The sequence below is a fragment of the Danio rerio genome, chromosome 25 (assembly GCF_049306965.1).
Source record: "Danio rerio strain Tuebingen ecotype United States chromosome 25, GRCz12tu, whole genome shotgun sequence".
In the NCBI taxonomy this organism is placed as follows: Eukaryota; Metazoa; Chordata; class Actinopteri; order Cypriniformes; family Danionidae; genus Danio; species Danio rerio.
The window spans coordinates 39600001-39620083 of record NC_133200.1 but is presented as its reverse complement, the minus strand read 5'-3'; the positions used below and the strand labels follow the sequence as shown (position 1 = coordinate 39620083).

General features: G+C 35.4%; 1 protein-coding gene across 3 annotated transcripts in view; it reads left to right on the top strand.

The window, feature by feature from the left end:
- The window catches only part of wwox (WW domain containing oxidoreductase), a 345467-nt gene that overhangs the window by 168967 nt on the left and 156417 nt on the right, over positions 1-20083 (top strand). Inside the window, exon 9 of one of the 3 annotated variants that reach the window (XM_068217339.2) lies at positions 7322-7963. Within the exon in view, the coding sequence (XP_068073440.2) occupies positions 7322-7416 (95 nt within the window). The 3' untranslated portion in view covers positions 7417-7963. 3 annotated transcript variants of the gene reach the window in all.

Genomic DNA, 20083 nt, shown 5'->3' with positions numbered 1-20083 from the left:
GTCGTCTGTGTTATAATAAACACCTTAAAAAAAGAGGTGCTTTTGTACTTTTTTTTTTTATAAACTCAAATGTAAAAGTGTCTCTTTTAGGTTCTGTGTGGTCTAGCGTGCTGTAATTATTGTTGCTGGTTCTGTTATTGTATTCCAACTGATGAGAGGTGCTGTACAAGCCACAGGGAGCGATCATTGTTTTCATATTTCACTATTATTTTGTTTGTGTTTGGAGCACATCAGACATATAAAAGCATTACTTATGCACATCAGCTCAAAAGCAGAGGAGAATGGCCCTGAAATGCACAGCATAAGGTAAGAGCTGACAGCTGTCTGTGCTATCTGGGGCTGCTTAGTGATCATAAATGTATTGTTTTCACTTCTGCGCCATGAAAACACCAAGATTCATCCAGCAACTGTTTGAGATGTGAATATAATTCAGTAAACAGAACGCTAGAACCTGCAAGAGCTTTCATTTGAGCTATAACTGGTACATTTGTTATGAAAAATATGAAAATGAACCAATGTTCAATACCCAGCTCAGATATCCAAAATACTGTGTATTTAAGTGTAAATAACTGTTGTAGAGTAGAATAAAAACCAAAGTGATGCACGTGTGCATAAATATAGATTCTACACTTTCAAACCAAACCACTTTTGCAGGTCTGGTGCAATGCTGGCCCTTTAAATCTTAAAGCAAAAGTCGATGACGTCACGGACCCGGTACTAGGTACCCAGAGATTAACAGAAACTACACTATAATTTACAGTATTGTAATTGGTAGATGAAAAGCTACTTGGTGCCTGAAGTTTTAACATATTTTTCGAGGAATAATTCCAAGGAAATAAAGCTGATTTCAGAGTGTATCACCATTACACCTGAATCCAGTCCTGAAGAAACTCTGTACTGCGAAGGGAAGGAATTAATCCAGGGCTAGGTTTAAGTCTTCGTTCTGACAAATATAAATAAAGTGAGAATAAATAAATAAATAAATAATAAATAAATAAATAAATAAACAAAATGGCTTTATAATCAGCCTAGAATGTCATTTGTACAAATAGAATTGAGAAGGGCAGATAAAATTACCAGAGGGAAGGAGAGATAAAGGTATTTTTAATGCATGAGAATCACGAATCATCACTGTAAACAAGAGAAAAAGTTGACTTCTGAAGTAGTAACTGCAGGTTGGAGGAAAGTAGCGCATTAAAATGAACAATACAGCACTAAAACTGTACTCAAGTAAAAAAAAGTACACCTTTTTACAGAAAAAAACTATTCATTTAAAGTAATTTGAGTATTTGTGATTCATTTCTTGACAACTCTGGGTGTCTACAGGGTTTATATCAGGGGCTCTTGAATGCAGTGCTGAAGAACCACTGTGAAGGAGTGAAGGAATTAATCCAGGGTAGATTTAAGTCTTAGTTCTCACATAAATAACTAAAAACGTAAATAAAAAGATCCCTAAAATGTGTAATTAAAGTAATCTGTACTATAATCATGTAATTTTTTTTTTTTCTTAAATGCTTCCTAACAAACATAGAATGTCATTCATACCAATATGATAGAGAAGAAGGGCAGAAATAACCAAGGAGAGAGAGAGAGAGAGAGAGAGAGAGATAAAGGTCTTTTTATATGCAGAGGCAAAGCAAATAGCTGGAGTATGAATGAGAGAGCGGGGGCAACCCTGTGAAGAAAGCCTTTGAACAACGGATGAACGGCGGAGGACGAAATAAAACACAGACACTCGTTGTTCTGAGTCGCGAGAGGGAAGCAAGGCGTGAAAGACGAAGCTACCTGGGGGACGTTTTCTTGTTCATTCACCCCTCTGTCTTTCTTTCTCTCCCTCCGTCTGCCGCGTTCTCTCAAAGTGAGCTCATCTGAACAGCTCAATGGTTCACCAAACAGAAAAGGCATTGAATACAAGACTCAATCATGACATCTTTAGACAAAACACTGGAAATATTACATGCAAGGCACTAAAGGTGAACTTTGGATCCTGTTAGCTCTTGCTTAGTGGCGGTCATATATCCATATCCATATATAGTACTCTACTGTGAGGACTTTAGGATTAACAGTTTAGAAAGTAGTTCCTTGAAATGACATAGGGTAAATGTGTGCATGCTCCAATCAATGGTACTGAAGTGGAAATAAAAATGCAATATTGGGGTCTTTACTAAAGAGCTGTTGAGTGGATCCTAGTATGATTGGGGACAATTGCATTCTGCCTAAAGTATACTTCTGCCATCCATTTTCATTGAGAGTTCGCTCGCTTTTCTCATGCTGTCATCTTCATGTCCACTATAAAGTGGATGTTGTTGAGACAGGAGTCCACTAGGTGGTAGTGCACATGTGTCAAACGTGTCCTTCTGCAGATGAGCATGCATTTAAAGCTGTATGTGCATGTCTATGCATGAGACGGTGCAGAGCACTATGCAGTGCACTCTGGGCTTTATTGATATTTCTGGTCTGGGAAACACTGCTATAGATGAAGGATCCTTTGTTAGCATGCACTCTTATGCTGGATGTTAATGGGAAGTGTGAGTTTGACAGTTTCTCAAACCTGCCTTGCATCTTATTGTCCTTGTTCCCAGTTCACCTATGGTAGTCTTCTTGCCAGGTGTTAAAACCTGCTATACTTCCAACTAAGTTATGTTTTGTTCTTCATTTAAGGGCTAAAAAAATAGTTTGAATAGGCTGAGTGATCGTATACTCGTATACCGTTTCTGAACCTACCCATTCTGCAGTGGGTGGGGTTATAAATGTGTCCCTGCTCTCACAGCGCATCCCTCAAAACACACCCTCAATGGTGACTCTGAGAGTGGAAGAGTTCTGTAAACATCTGGCAAAGAGTATTCGGGATGATGAGAATCACCTGTCTGGCATGCCACATCTTTACATTGTTTTCTTTTATCCATGTACAGACACTGAATAGTACAATGTTTTGAACTTGTGGCGCAACACGATTGCTATTTTCGTCTGGTGTTTGACCCTTTCTGAGTCTTTGAAATCTCTCCAAGCTATGGTACAGGTGCGGATATATCTGCACCAGCTCTGCTACTACACCCTCCTGTTTATTCATGTTGTCACCTCGGTGTTGTTGTGTCGGATGTGGTTCTCCTGTCTGATATTAGATACAAATCAATCTCCTGTTAAAGAAGACGAAGTTCCAGAACATGTCCACTGATTGCATTATCGTCACAAACCATTGGCAGCTCAAAGCCGAAACAAAAAACCCTCAAAGGTTTGTTTTTGTAAACGGGTTTGAACTGTTGGAATGAACTTTCGTTTTGGCCAGATGTTGTTGTAAATGGCAGTGCAGTGTAGTCTGTCGAGCCACGCAATCATTCCAGGACACACTACAATGGTTCTATGGTTGTCAGCTTCAATAATAATACTAAAAAAAAAAAAAAAGTAAATTCCCGCTAACATTTGAGCACTGTTGAGCACATTCTTTATCTTTACTATTTGGCCATTCACCAAGCATAAACACATACATGACATTGTATTTCATTTACAGCCGCGTCTATCAGCAGATCTGTCAGCGTGTCTCATATATCTGCTCATAGACGGATCAGCTGACAGACATGGCTTTCAAATTCTCCTGTGTCCGTGGATCTGTTTGCACTTTGGTTGAACAGCATTGAAGCAATGACTTTGAGAGCCAATCACAGTCATTTCAGTTGAGCATGTGAACACAATGGCCAATCAGCGTGTTTAAGTACATGCTCAAATGTAATTCAATTTGATAAAATTGTTTATTTTATAGAGCTTTTCACGATATAGATTGTGTTTTACATATAAATAGAACAAAGAATAAAAGCCATACCAGTTCAGATTGTTCAATTTAATCTGCTTCAGTTCAATTTAGTATAAACATCATGGTTTAAATTCAGTTTAGCTCAGATCAGTGTCGCTCCTGATGACTAATACACCCAAGAGCAACTCTGCTGATGCCCAAAAGTTAGCGGGATATGGTTGTTTTCATAATTTCAGTGTCATTTGGTACCAAAGTTGAAACAGTTGACAACCTTAGTTGCAAATATTTTTTATATAACAATTTCATCTATTTAAGAACCAAAAACAAGTGTACAAGTCAAGTTCTCCACAGCTGAGACAGTTTTCTCTTGACTTCTTGGGTTATTCCTATGATAAAGAGCTTGTTTGCCATCCCCTGATCCACCTACTACAGTATTTCTGACCAAATCAGACGACCCTGGATGTGGGGATTATTTTCTCCTAATTTATTTACTCTTCCGCGAAAGTGTCTGTGTTAGTCAACTGATCTCATCCTAGTAGAAGCCCGAGCACTCTTTTGTCTCCTGTTGAACCTGTGATGATCACATCAACTGCAGGGATTAGGAAAGTGTCTCAGGGTTTTAATTGTGCCAAGTATCACCGAGGTTTGGCTTGTTTTTAATTGAAGGTCTTGCCTACACCCCATCATTCATCCGTAGTGCCACATATGGCATGAACATTGGGTTGCCAAATCCCGACTGCCCAGGGGAGAGGAACTCAGACCTCGTTCGGCTAATGAACAATAGGCAGATTGCTCTCGCTAAATGGTGTCAATGAACCTTCCTTAACTAAATGAGTTGTCTTTGTTCAGACTTGAGGTTTTGTTTACACCAACACTCAAAAAAGGTCTTGCTGCTTGATCAGACTGCTTACTTAAAATGAGTTTAAACAAAACAATTTGTATGTTTATTTTGGGACAATTAATTGTTTAATGTTTAATAACTTACATTTGTAAAAAAAATAATTAAGGAAAAAATTAAGGAACATGAAGGAATTGTGTGGATTTTTTATTTTTTTTTTTTTACAGTAAAACACGACAACTATAATTGAAATTTAATGATAATATAATGAGTCCACACTGATAAACAATACAAATCTGTTTATTTTCGTTTATGCTTTTCATTGTATTTGGTCAAAAACACGAGTAAATAAAGATAATCCAAAAATACATGGTCAAAAACGGGCAAAGGTTTAGGCCAGGCAGCAAAGAATCAAAAAGAACAATAGGCACGACAAGAAAAACAGAACAAAAAACGCTTGGGGATAAACAAGACTCAGCAAAGTGTATGTAAAAGTGAGTGGTATCTATAGTCCATGTAATCAGTAATCATGAGTATAAGCTGTGTGTGTGTGTGTGTGTGTGTGTGTGTGTGTGTGTGTGTGTGTGTGTGTGTGTGTGTATTGTCAGCTGTGGCAGGAGTTGATGAGTGCAAAGAGTTCTGGGAGTAGCCGAAGCAATCTCCAGCTGAGAAAGCACTGCTGGCAATCACAACACATTTGGCAATACCTCCCTTAACCAGCAGTCTGCTAACGATGCACTGACCAGTAAAACTAAATACAAATATATTAATCAAATCAAACGATTTTAGCAATTCAAGTCATTGTAGTGGAATAAAAACAAACACAAATAATCCTCAGCATTTTTACAAAGAAGCAGAATCTAACACTGGATTCTTGAGGTACTTTTATTCTTATTCTTCAGATTGCTAGCCTGCCGTGCATAACTTCAATGTGTTATATCATTTTTTACCATTGTAATCAATTGTTTTCTAGATAGTCATTACCCTTTAATACTCTCTAAAAAGCTTGACATCAAGCAGAGCTTCTCCACAGTGTCGTCTGTGGCTTTAAACTCTCCTGCGGTTTACATTCAAATGACTTCTATAACTCTATTGTTTCTGCATAGTTATCATGTGTTATGTAAGTGGACCTAAAACCGTTTGCTTTGCACGTTTATTAATCTTTACCATCGTTGATCATCGTTAACCAGTTGTTTTCTAGATAGTCATTACCGTTCATTACTCCTTGAAAAGCTTGACATGAAGAGCTTCTCCACAGTTGTCGTCTGTAACTTTAACTTTATATATTCATGTTTCATTGGATTCTGACTGACGGCCAGTGTTTTATCATTAATAAGTGGAATAAAAGAATAATTCTGAAAGTGATCCCAATGATATCTCTTATTGCTTTAGCTGTGGTCTGAACTCTCCTGCTGTTTACATTCAAATTACATTTATAACCTGTTATCTGCATAGTTATGTGAATGGAATTATGGAAGTTTATCAATCTTTACCATGGTATAACCAATTAGATAGTCATTCTAGATAGTCATTACCTTTAGTTAATCCTTGAAAAGCTTGACATGAAGCAGAGTTTCTCCACAGTGTCGTCTGTAGCTTCAATGGATACTGACTGATGGTCAGTGTTATTGTTTATTATCTCAGATGACATCAGGATATCTTTTCTCTACATCTTTATCTTATTGCTGCAGCTGTAGTCTGAACATTTCTGTTGTTTTACAATTAGAAAAGTTTGTAAAACTCATATGAAAGTCAATGAATGTCTACTGTATAATGACCGAATCAACAAATGGCCTAAACAGTGAATAAATGCACTACAGAATATTACGTTTTCAAACAAATGCACAAATCGTATTATTGGTGTTGCAGGAGCTTGGTTTGCAGCGCCACCTGCTGGACACTTGTAGCTTGTTAATTAGATTTTAAAGTGCATAACCTGACCATTAACATACCTACACAGCCTGATTTATTTATTTTTTTATCATGCCTTATAGGAACAGACCTACTGCATATCCATTGGTTCATTCATTTTTCTTCGTCTTAGTTCAGGGGTGTCCAAACTTGATCCTGCAGCGCCGGTGTCCTGCATATTTTAGTTCCAACCCCTATTAAACACACCTGAACCAGCTAATTAAGCTCTTTCTAGGTATACTAGAAACTTCCAAGGAGGTGTTGAAGGAAGTTGGAGCTAAACTATGCAGGACACCGGCCCTTCAGAACTACCCTCTAGCTTAGTTCATTATTTATCAGGGGTCGCCACTGTGGAATGAACTGCCAACTATTCCAGCATATGTTTTACACGGTGGATGCCCTTCCAGCTGCAACCTGGTACTGGGAAACACCCATACCCATTTGCTTTGTAAGTTTTTGTAAACCAAAGACTCCCTGACCGGTGTCCACTGGTAGTAGATGAGCTAGTAAACTTTGTGTCTGTTTACTCCAGACTCTTAAGGTCATCCCGGTATCGCCTACAAGCAGAAAATTAGCATACTGCGTTTACACCGGCTTGCCATGAAGAGTATATTGAGCAGTGTGTGTGTGTGCATGCTTGCGTGTGTGTGTGTTTGTGTTGAAACTCAGCTTTTGTTTTTCTCTCTCTCCTCTGCTGTGGTCCACTGGTTACAGGGCAGACTTAAAGGTGAGCCGCTCACGTTTACTCCCTCTTACATCATGCTGTCAGCCGTGTCATTGAGCGGATGTGAAATCAAGCGCTTTTCTCCTGGCTCTTAATTTAGACCCCCAGGTCAGCGTGGCTCTGTCCAGCCCGAAAGCTCTGATCTCCCCTCGGCCCCAGGCAGACCTCTCCATTCTCCTGCAGCTCTCCGGATAATGCTCCTGAATCCCGGATCAGTCCTGGGTCTTGCCTTAAGTCTTGCCCCAAAGCCCCCCTCCCCTCACCTGGGTTAACCCCACTGAGGATGGGCCCTACAAGAAGATTAATGGGGTGTGCTGTCGGGGAAAAAATTGTTTGTTCCTGTGCATGTGTATGTGTGTATGTGTGTGTGTTTGTGTGGTGGAGGTGGTGCACGGAGCGCTCCGTAATTCAGGGATTTGTGGAACGGCTAAAGTGCACAGCAATTAGAGATGGAAAGATATATGTTTTTACTGTTGTTTGTTCCTCTGGAGCTCATCTTTTTTAGGGATGTTGTTTAAAGGCACAGTTTGGGTTGTGTTAGGATTCATGTGTGTGGGTGGTGTGTGTGTGCATTTATGCTTCATTGATGAAGTTTTGCACCGACCTGAACAAGTGCACTTGGATGTTTCTGGTAATCCTGAATAAGCCGATGAGTTGTTTTAGGAACCTTGATCTGTTTTTTTTCCATGACATAGCCATAATAGCTGAAATGGCAATAAAATTAAAACTCTGTCTTGTTTTAGGTGTTTGTTCGTTTGTTTGTGTAGTTCATTTAGGACTGAAGTTGAACTTTGCAGGGTTTTTGTCTGTTCAGGGGTCACAGATTGCTGACCATTTAAAGTAAATCACACAAATAATACTTTCAAATATGTTTTTGGCCTTAATATTATGAGTGCAAACAGTTAATTATTTACTATTTGTTGTTTTTATGTTAATTTTCTTTTATCTATTTTTTTAATTAGTACAATTTTGTGTGTTTTTGGTCACAAATATAGTAACTATAAAATATAAATTGTAAACTATAAAATAAAAGCATGCAATAAAAATATTGTGGAACCAAATGTTATGTAGCGGAAGAAACGCACTACGTACTTAAAGATAGGGATGATCGCAAAGAGGTCACCTGGAGTCCCCTTTCCTGCTCCCCACACACACACAGGCTAAGTTGTCGAAAAGGGGTAACAGATTTATCAAACACAAATATTTTCTGTATCAAAAACCAAAGATGGTTAAAGGGAACAAAAGGCAAAACAACAAACATTTTTTTTCTTTTTAAAACATTCATTCATTCATTCATTCATTTTCTTTTCAGCTCAGCCCCTTTATTTGTCTGGGGTCGCCACAGCGGAATGAGCCGCTAACTTATCCAGTACATTTTAGCACGTTCTTGTCCTGAGACAAGACTGGATGTTGTCGAATAGTTTTCGGGGTTTCTTTAAGTAAAATTTAAGACTTTTTAAGACCCTTTAACACCATTATTGATGAAATGTTAGACTTATACAGCGCTAAACACTAATGATTTTGTTTTTCTTATGGCCCGGTTACTTCTGTAATAGGTTCTGTATTAATGGAGGATCATGTAAAGGGATGTGTTGCTTTACTTCTCTTTCTCTGATTAGGGAGATTTATTTTTTAAAAATGTGCAAAAAAAAATAATGTTATATTTAAAAAAATAATAATAAATTGACATGGATTATTGGTTATTAGTTGGGCCAGACAGAATCTGCAGAATTTTTTTTGCAATTTCTCAGCAGAATTTTGTTGTTATGGGAGTAAACAGCAAAAACTAAAAACTTTAATTTATTCAATTAAAAAAATGAAACCTCTTTAACTTTTTATTTAACATTTACGATGCAAATCCACTTATTTGGTAAACAAAGCAAGTCTCTATTATAATTTATCTACTAAAAGACTAAAATACTGTACTGTATATGAATCATATGAACATCTTTATTAGTCAATAATATTCATTGGACACTTCATTTAGACATTTTATTTCTAAAAAAATCAAGAGTATTTTTTTTGCTTCTTGATTTAAGAATTTTGGCACATTTGGACTAGAAACAAGACGAAAACTTTAAGTAAGAAAAGCATTTTTTGCAGTGTAGACTAGTTGAATATTTTTTAAATGGGTATCCTGATAAATTCCCCTTTCGTGTAAGCCATAATGGGTAATGATATGGATAATTAAGTTCATGTTAGTCGCAAAAAAACTTTATTTACCTAAAGCACTAAAAACTTAATCGTTCGTTTGTTCATTCATTCACTCACTCACTCACTCACTCATTCATTCATTCACTCTTTCTTTTTTTGGCTTAGTCACTTTACACTAAAACTATTTAAATATTTTATTTACTAAAAACAAGCAATGAATAATATATTTATAACCGTATTCGTCTGTGTTAATGTAATCAAAGTCTTTCATTGCTCTTGTTAACTCACAGTGCATTAACTTACATTAACAAGCACAACTCTGGATGTTCATAATGCATTAGTAAAAGTCAAACTGTGATTAATAAATGCTGTAAAAGTGTTGTTCATATTAGTTAATGCTATTAAATAACATGCTATTAAATAAATTGTGTCCCCATAACTCAGTAAAATATAAAATTGATATATTTTTATATCATAAAAATTAAAAATATATATTTTTTATAACAGACAGTCTTGTACATATTGTTTTAATGCATTATTTTCTCTCTGTGTGCAATAAAGGCTGGTCTTTCTCAGACTTTCTGTCTTGTTTCTAGTCCAAATGTCTTAATTCTTAAAATCAAGAAGCTTTTTCTAGACAAACAAAAAGTATAGTTTTGTTTTCAGAAATAATGAGTCAAACTGAAGTGAGTTTTTGCATGAATCTATAATCTGCTTTTCACTATTACATGAGATTTTTCTGCTTACCAAATTGGTGTATTATTTAGCTTGTTTCAATGAAAATCACAACTAATTTGGACATTTTAGACGATATGTTTTGCTTGTCTAGAAAATGCTTCTTGATTTAAGAATTTTGAGATATTTTGAATTAGAAACAAGACAAAAACTTTAGATAAAGCTCTTTTTGCGGTGTGCGCGCATGTGTGTTTGTGTGTGTGTTTGTGTGTGTGCGTGTATATTAGTAATTGTCTCATTCCCTCCTCTTAGCTGAGATCATGCAGCATGTCAGTAAATACCAGCGGTGTCTCTTCTCCTGTAATGCTGCAACACTGACGCAAATGACCTTTACTTAGCAGGTAATTGTTCAGTGCAGTGCCTGTGTGTGTGTGTGTGTGTGTGTGTGTGTGATTGTTATCTGTGAGAGTGCTAGATCAGCAGCAGGGTTCTCCAGCGCGAAGGTCCTCTCTTCATTCTCAAGGTGTCCTCCCCTTCCCCGGGCCTTTTTTCCTCCGCAATATTGGCTGGAAACACCCGCAGAATGGAGGACTAAGTGTTAATTCACTGTCTGATAAAGATCCTTTTAGCTGCTCTTTGAGGTCTTGTCTCGGAGATTGGACGCACACAAACCAAAGGCAGATCGGGACAGTTTAAGACTCGGCCTGGAGGATGAAAAAAAAAAAAAAAAACAGGGAAAAGGGTAAAAAGAATCAATTTAATTGCTATTCATGTGTTTGAGATCGGCTGTAGGGGAATAAATGGAGGAGAGAAGAAAGCGCTCTGTTAGGACAGAAGGTTATCAGGCCTCGCTTCAGACTGACAGGTTTCACTGTCAGAGCCCAATCGCACCTCTGAACCCAAAACCACACGCAAAAACATAAAATAAAGCACACACAGCACAGGAGAAAGGCTAATGAGTGAGATTAGGGATTTGCAATGTGAGTATATACTCCTAAAACCCAAATAATTCACACCATCTAGTGAAAGTTTTGCTTCTTGTTGAATTTTAACTTGTTTTGTGTGTCTAAACTACAATAAATGCTTTTATTACTTGGATATTTTGCCGTTTCTAGTCCAAATATTTAAAAATTCTAAAATTAAGAAGCATTTTGTTGACAATATAGTCTTGTTTTGAGAAGTAATGAGTCAAAATTAAGAGAGTATTTCTATAAATCTATAATCTAGTTTTCACTTTGACATAAGATTATTCTGCTTCCTCTGTTGGCTGATTATTTAGCTTGCTTTAATGAAAAACTCTCTTCATTTAGACATTTAGCGATTAATTCTGACTTAGACTTACACTCACTGGCCACTTTATTAGGTACACCTTACTAGTACCTGGTTGGACCCCTTTTTTCCAACAAGATTCATCAAGCTACTGGAAATATTCCTCAGAGATTTTGCTCCATGACAGCATCACACAGTTGCTGCAGATTTGTCGGCTGCACATCCATGATGCCAATCTCCCGTTCCCCCACATCCCAAAGCTGCTCTATTGGATTGAGCTCTGGTGACTGTGGAGGCCATTTGAGTACAGTGAACTCATCGTCACGTTCAAGACACCAGTCTGAGATTTGCGCCCACAGAACTGCCGCTCACTGGATATTTCCTCTTTGTCAGAGCATTCTCTGTAAACCCTAGAGATGGTTGTGCGTGAAAATCCCAGTAGATCAGCAGTTTCTGAAATACTCAGAGCAGCCCGTCTGGCAGCAACAACCATGCCACGTTCAAAGTCTCTTAAATCCCCTTTCTTCCCCATTCTGATGCTCGCTTTAAACTGCAGCAGATCCTCTTGATCATGTCTACATGCCTAAATGCATTAAGCTGCTGCCATGTGATTGGCTGATTAACGAGCAGTTGGACAGGTGTACCTAATATAGTGGCCGGTGAGTGTATATCGTAATATAATTTTGGTGCTCGGCTCTACTGTATGTCATGACAGAAGCGCAGGAGGAGCGAGAGTGAATGTGTTTAATATCAAATGTATGAAATCAAGCACTTCTCCTCCTCCAGCTCTTGTTTCTTCCACCAAACAAGCGGAAATCAATTTATTGCGCTGAAGAAGTTCCAATAGGGATGTTTGTGTCAAAGAAAGATTTGCATAACTTATTACTCTTCTGTACACAATGTTCACAGTTTACCCAGAATGCCTCGCTCCTCCGCCACCAAATCCTTTTATAGTGGCGTCTGCTTTATTTCTATTTCCTCTCAATGTTCCTGCAATACAAATGCAAATGACAAACACACTCTATTGTGTGGCACGGACCGTGTGTGTGTGTGTGTGTTTCCTCTTCCCTTAGAATTCGGGCTTTTCAATTTGTCCGGATCATGATTATGAAAACAGATTGTTGAATTGTTGCGTCGACTCTTTGTTTCTCTGTGTTGGGTTGTTTTGCGCTGGTGTGGAATGAATGTAAAGGCAAGATTGATGGTGAGGAAGTGCCATAACGCATTATAACAGGTGTGTGTGTGTTTAATTCAGTCTTTATTTGAAAGTTGTACTCTACACAACCCTTAAGTATTTATATTTGGTCATTTATTCTATTTTATTAACATTTTTATTATAAGAATTGTTACAACCTTGAAGTGTTTTTAATATATTACTTCATTAAAATATCATTACAGATACAGTTGTTACAAAACGGTTCTGACAATGTAGTTGAGGATCCAAATGCAGGGTCTTTATTGACAAGAGTGGTCAGGCAGGCAATGGTAATAACAGGAGCAAACAGGTACATAAAGGGCAATCCAAAAGAGTAGTCGGAACACAGGCAGAGAGATCAGTCCAGACGGCTGAAACGAGAAACAAAGCGAGGGTCAGGAAAATCAAAACAAGGAAAACAGTTCGTAGTGCACAAAAACAAGACTCAGCAATGTGTGTGTGCAAGTATGTGAGCTGGAACTGATGTGAAGGAGGTGCATGACAGGAGTTGTAGTTCATAAGGTGACAGGATGGTAGTGAAAGTGAGTGTTTACCAGCGATCTGCAAGCCTAAGTCACTGGTGATCATGACAATCAGAAGAACTTTGAAGTATTTTCATTTTTATAGATTATTTACTTCATTTTATTCAAGTATTATTACAAATATACGATGAACAAACTTCACCAATTGACAAAAATAAAGAAGAAAAAAAAACCTGGAGAGATGCCAGGCTCAGTTGGGCTTCACCATTTCTCCTCCGGCCTAACGTCTTGTGCAGAGCTGCGGTCTAGGCACCTGGAGATTGCTGGATGTCCATCGTGAAGAAGCTGCAGGTTTGAGTGGGTCACTAGTGGGCGTTCAGGTTAGCCCACAGGATCAATGCGGAGACTTGTCTGTCAATGAGGTCTTTCAGGAATCAGTGTCACGCTCCACACTCCTCCATGAACACTACAGCATCTGCTCAGGATACGGCCTGGTCCAGGATTATGGCTGAGGTTTAGGGCCATCCATTGAGAACCCACTACAAGCCTTCCTGGTTCGTCAACAACACAAGCCTCCTTAAGCTATATATATATTTAATTCTATAGACAACAAACCACTGTTATAGAACATCTAATTACACTAATTAGCCTTTAAATGTCACTTTAAGCTTAAAAATATCTTGAAAAAATATGTGCTGTCATCATGCCAAAGATAAAAAAAAATCATCAATATTGGAAATTCATTAATTAATTCATTCATTCATTTTCATCTGCTTTGCTGGGGCCGGGGGCAGCAGTCTCAGCAGAGAACTTCCCTCTCCCCAGACACTTCCTCCAGCTCCTCCGGGGGGTTCCCAAGGCGTTCCTACGCCAGCCAAGAGACATAGTCCCTCCGGCGTGTCCTGGGTCTTCCCCAAGGCCTTCTCCTGGTGGAACATGCATGGAACACCTCCCTAGGTATGCATCCAGGAGGCACCTCAGCTGACTTTTCTTGATGTGGAGGAGCAGCGGCTCTACTTTGAGCTCCTCCCGGGTGTCAGAGCTCCTCACCCTATCTACAAGAGTGCGCCCTGCCACCCTGCGAAGGAAGCTAACTTCGGCCGCTGGTATCAGAGATCTTGTCCTTTCGGTATTGACTCAAAGCTCATGACCATAGGTGAGAGCAGGACGTAGATTGACCTTTCGGCTCAGCTCCTTCTTTAACACAATGCACCGCTACATCCAGCGCATTACTGCTGCCGCTGCATCCATCCCTCACTCATGAACAAAACCCCTAGATATTGAACTCCTCCACCTGGACTAAGGACTTTCCTCCAACCTGGAGATTATTAACCTCAATTATTAGAAATTAAATTTACTAAGTTTAGAAATGCGAAGAAAAAAAATCCAACAGAAATTGGTGGAAAAAACATATAAAAGAATAAATTCAGAGTATAGCTGCATACTGTATATCAATCTGTGCTAAAGTGCTTTAATAAGTCCATCAATGAGAAACCTGCTATTGAAGGAGGTGCAGAGATTTCCCTCATTCATTCCCAGAGCCTAAATTGATGGGATTGAATATTAAGTTGGTCTGTTTATGATGATTTCCTTGTTTATGTGTGTATCTGAGAGCTCCAGTCCTGCGCCGGCGGGATGTTTTGCCATGTATTTTTGCGCTGGATCTCTCTATCCCGTGCACACCTTGCGCTCTTCAATTCTGCGCTGGCATTGGTCTTTTTTTTTTACCTGAGCCCTGACCCGCTTGCCAACTCGAGCGTGACGTTTTCATTGTGCGCTTTAGCATTTAAAGAAGCGCTTTAACAACCTTTGTTGCGGACACAAATGATGCAACATTTGAGAGTGTGTATGCTTACGCAGGTGCTTTCCTTTGAGCCGCCGCTTAATTCGCCACATCTGCACTTTTCTGCCTGCTTAACACACACCTGCACAAAACCGCAATCTGTTATTATTTATACAAACTATTTTCAGAAAGCAGCTGCAGGATTAAGAGCTAAATGATTGCTGCTGTTGAAGTTGTGTTTTGTTTACGGAGAAACCTGTTTTATTTGTGTGTTTATTTACTTTATTGGTCGTTTGTAGCATGCATGCACTTATTTATATCTTTCTTTTAATGCTGGACTATTGCACATACAACATTTTATCATGTTTTTATTTATGTTTTAAATAGTTTGTTTTTATTGATTTATTTGTATTTTGATTCACGTTATTAATTTTTAGCATGCATACACTTTAGTTTATTTTTTTTGTTTATTCATTTTATTTATTTAACCAATTTCAGAATCCAGTCACAGGATTAGGAGCTAAATGGTTGCCGTTGTTGAAGTTGTGTTTTGTTTACAGATAAAACTATTTTATTTGTGTTTATTTACTTTATTGGTCCTTTGTTGGATGCAAACACTTAGTCCTATCTTTCTTTTAATGCTGCACTGTTACATACAATTAATTTATTTATTATGTTTTTATTTATGTTTTTAATTTATTTTAATTTTATTTACTTTATTATTCATTTATAGCACACATACACTGTTTTATTTATTTATTTATTTATATATGGATTTTTTCATTTATTTGTTTGAATTTATGTATTTGTTTTTATTTATTATTTATTTGTTTTTTGTTATTTATTTTTTTATGTTTTTAATGCTTTTTTTTATCTATTTATGTTTTTATTTGTTTTTTATTTATTTGTTGTTGTTTTTTATTTGTTTATTACGTACTTATTTGTTTATTTTTTATGTATTGTGTTTTTGTTTATTAATTTATTATGAATTTATTTATTTATTTTTTATGTCTTTTTTATGTGTTTATTTATTTATTTATTTATGTATTATGTTTTTATTTATTTATTATTTATTTATTTGTTTATTATTTATTATTTATTTATTATCTTTTATTTATTAAGTATTTGTTTATTTATGTATTTATTATGTTTTTATTTATTAACTTATTTATTTATGTTTTATTTATGTATTTATTTGTTTATTATTTTTTATTTATTTATTATATTTGTATTTATTATGTATTTATTTATTATGTTTTTATTTATTAATTTATTGTGTATTTATTTACTTATTTATTATGTTTTTAATGATTTATTAGTTTTGTATTTATTTATTTATTTGTTTGTTTTTAATTTAATCTAAATGTTTTTATTTTCTTTACTGCAAGTTTAAGAGCTAAATTATTGCAGCTGTTAAAGTTGCTGTTGGGTGTTTTGTTTATTAAGCAACCTGTTTCATTTGTGTGTTTATTTACTTTGTTAGTAGTTTGTAGCATGGAGACACACTTATTTATTTATTTATTTGTTTGTTTATTTATTTATTTATTATTATTATTATTTTTATTATTACTATTTTTAGAGGTCAGCCACAGAATTAAGCTGCTGTTTTGTGTTTTTTTATACTTTATATTTTTTTAGAATTCATTAATGTTGTATCTATGTATAATATTTAAAAACTATTATTATTTTAATTGCTTTACTGTTTTCAGAATTAAGCCACATTTGTGTTGTTTATGGAGCAACCTGTTTTATTTATTTTTTTACTTATTATTTCCAAATATATTAGTAACATGCATGCACTCAGTGATAGTTTTCTTTTAATGCTGCGCTCTTTATTGCACACACACTTTTTAAAATCTATATTTTTTTACAAATGCTTCTACTTTCCATTAAAAAGAGCGTGCTTTGACAGTTGCGCTAATTTAAGTTCATGTTTGATGCATTTTTAAAGAGATTTCTGCAGCACACGCGAGCTCGTCTCTCAAATAATTTAATCATCTGTCTAATCACACTGAATATTTAAATACATCTAATGTCGAACATGCTCAGTCTCTTAAGCAGTCATGGAATAGAGCTTGTCTTTTTTTCCCCCTCCCACTGCACACACACATTCGCTGGCCAATCATAGGCTCATAATTATGTGCGTGTGTGTATCAATATCAGTGAGCGAGTGTAATCAAATATAGATGCAAAACTCATAACGGATTACGCTAGATTAATGAATAAAGAATAAATAGTAGGATTGATGGTGAGGAAGTATCATACTCCATTATTAATTTGCAACGCTTGTACATATTTTAATGCATAATCTTTCTGAAAGTCTTACATGGATGCTTGAGAAATGTCAAGTTATGTTAGCATGCGTCCTCACAGATTAGACTGATTACTATTTGACTGATTATTATTTATTTAACTTAAATCATTTTTTTGTTTATATGAAATGTTACATTTAATAATAAGAATTTACTAATTTTTTAATCATTTACATTTTTTTATGTTTAATAAATGTGTTTTTTGCTGCAGGTGAATTGAAGATTTGCTAATACGTTTAACATGATGTGTTTTCTCAAATTATATGTTTGAATATGCAGATTAACAATTATTTAATTGAATATATGCATATTTGCATGCGTTTCAAGCATAATAATCTGGATATTAGATTAAAATTGAGTCAATAGTTAGTCGTTTGGTTTATATTTTTCTCTTTTCTTGCAGCAAATTAGAGTCCGATTGTGCACAGCAGGAGATTTGGGAACTTTTTATTGCTCCATACTTCAGAAAGTGATGCAAACAGTCTAAAAAATTAACATTTTCACAAAAACAATGTAAATAATTGGAGAAAAAATGTATATAACAGATCTATAAAGGTGTGTGAGATTAATGGAAATTGTAAGTTGATGCAAGGAAATGATACAAACGAATAAAGTGTGATTAAAATTAAACTCTGTGTGTTTTGGAAGATTTCATTCTATTAGACTGAAAATAAAAACACTGCTGGTGCTTTTTAAACTTAATATTTATTCATTTATTTACCACAGATGAAGTTATGTTTAATCACTTGTTTTAACATTTTTAAGGCAGCGGATGTAGAATAGGGGAATAAAAATAATTATCAGCATAGTTCTTTAGTTGATTTATTACAATAAAATATGCAAATTAACAATAATTAATTTGAATAGATGCTAATTTGCATAAATTTGAAGCATAAAAATCTGAGTATTGGATTAAAATTGAATCACAAAATCAAAGTCAGCTTCAAAATTCTTTTTTATTTCCATTTTTTGGCATATTAAAGCTCCATAATTCTGAAAATGTTGCCTTAGTTCATATTTTGGTCAAATAAAATGAGATTTGTAGAATAAAATGTTTATAATCAGGCCATTTATGTAATATCAGCTCAGTCTGTAGAAAATTAACAAAAATGAAAAGGATAATATTAAATAAACTAATGTTGGTGCTGCTAAAGTGATTTATGGAAAACATAATTCAGTTTATACAGTCCAAAAATACAGTGTATAAGTTGTAAATTAAAATCAGTGTACAGATGCAGATGAATAAAGTGCAATAATAGACACCTCAATGTGTATTTTGGACATTTTCGTTCCATTAGACTGAAAAAAAAAAAACACTATGAGAAGCTCAAAGGTGCATCAAACTTAAAAACAACGAAGAACAGTGTGTATTTGTCTTCATTTTTAAATGCATTTTTATATATTGTGTGCAAAATTAAAAAAAGTATGAAAACAAATATTGCTTTATTTGCATGAGCACATAATGAATATGCATGTTAATTTGCATGCAAAACCGTTTGCATCATTGTCTGAATTATGGAGGAATAAAAAGATCCAAAATCCACTTCTCTAATAAATCAGACTCTAATTTAGTACAGAAATATAGATTGGTGAAATACAATTGACTCTAAAAACACACACACACACACGTGCTCCATCATCTAATATGATCCAGCATGAATAGATAGATAGACGTTGTAGTAATCTATTTCTGGTGACAAGGCTTGAAGAGTCTCCAATAATCTCATGACCTCCACATCTCTGTCATTCAGTCTTTCTCTCTGACTCACACACACACACACACACACTCGCACACAGCCTTCCTCCTTATCCCTGTTTTGCCAAATCCATTGCTTCATTCAGCGCACAGTAAATAAAAGATGAATATTTATGGCCGTGGCATGTCGCCTGGCTGCAGACTTGTGTAGGTTGCAGAGGAATCGATTTTTACAAACTGTGTTTTGGATTTAATTCAGCGCCTGCAAGCATTTGCATAGAAATAATCTGCGCTGAGTTAGATTTAAAGGGATGGGTGGAGGGGAAAGCTCCCACCGTAGGACATATTGCCCCTTTTAAAGCACTCCACAACACTCTTACATCTTTATTTCGCTTTGCTTTCGCACGTTGCTCCTCTTTACCGTTGCAATTTGTCAGGTCTGTCTTTCTCTCTCGTCTGTAGTTTGCTGGTCATTACGGCAAAATAAGGTGATATTTAATTATTAATCTATTAAATGCATTTTAAGGCGGCAGATAGAATTATAAAACTGCTTGCATCCAAGTGAATATGTTAGTGGAAATATTAAATATAATTTAATTAAGACGAAAAATCAAGAGGAGCATCATACATATGAAGACTATATGACATTTTGGATCTTTTGCAACATTTAATTTGTGTTTAAATGCATTATTTTTATGCTTCTAAAGATGTTTAAACTCCAACTTTAACAAACAAAACATTTTTAAAAAATCACATATTGCATCTGTTTTCTTAACATTCACCATATTGATAAATAATAATTATCAGGGTGCTTCTGCAGTTGATGTATTGCATTAAATATTGTTTATTTATTTATTTATTTATTTTAAGTATTTAAATATGCAACAGAAGCATTATTTAAATGAATATATTTAATTTGCACACATTTCCAGCATGAAAATCTGAATATTGGATTAAAATTCAATCACAAAATCATTAAACATGTAGTTTTCTTTTCATTTTTTGTGCATGTTAGAGTCAAAGATTGTTACAGGCAGGAGTTTGTGAATGTCATCTTGAGGTTATAATATTAATCATTAATATTATATAATAATAACAATTAATATTAACAAATAATAATTACTTTGAATGTTTATTAAATGCATTTTAAGGCAGCACAAATAAAATAGGGGAACTGTTATTATCTATAATTATCAACTTTATATATTAATAACTATAATTGTCAGCATACAGTACATCTCCAGTTTATGTATTACTTTAAATATATATTTTTTAACATTACATTTTTTATATATA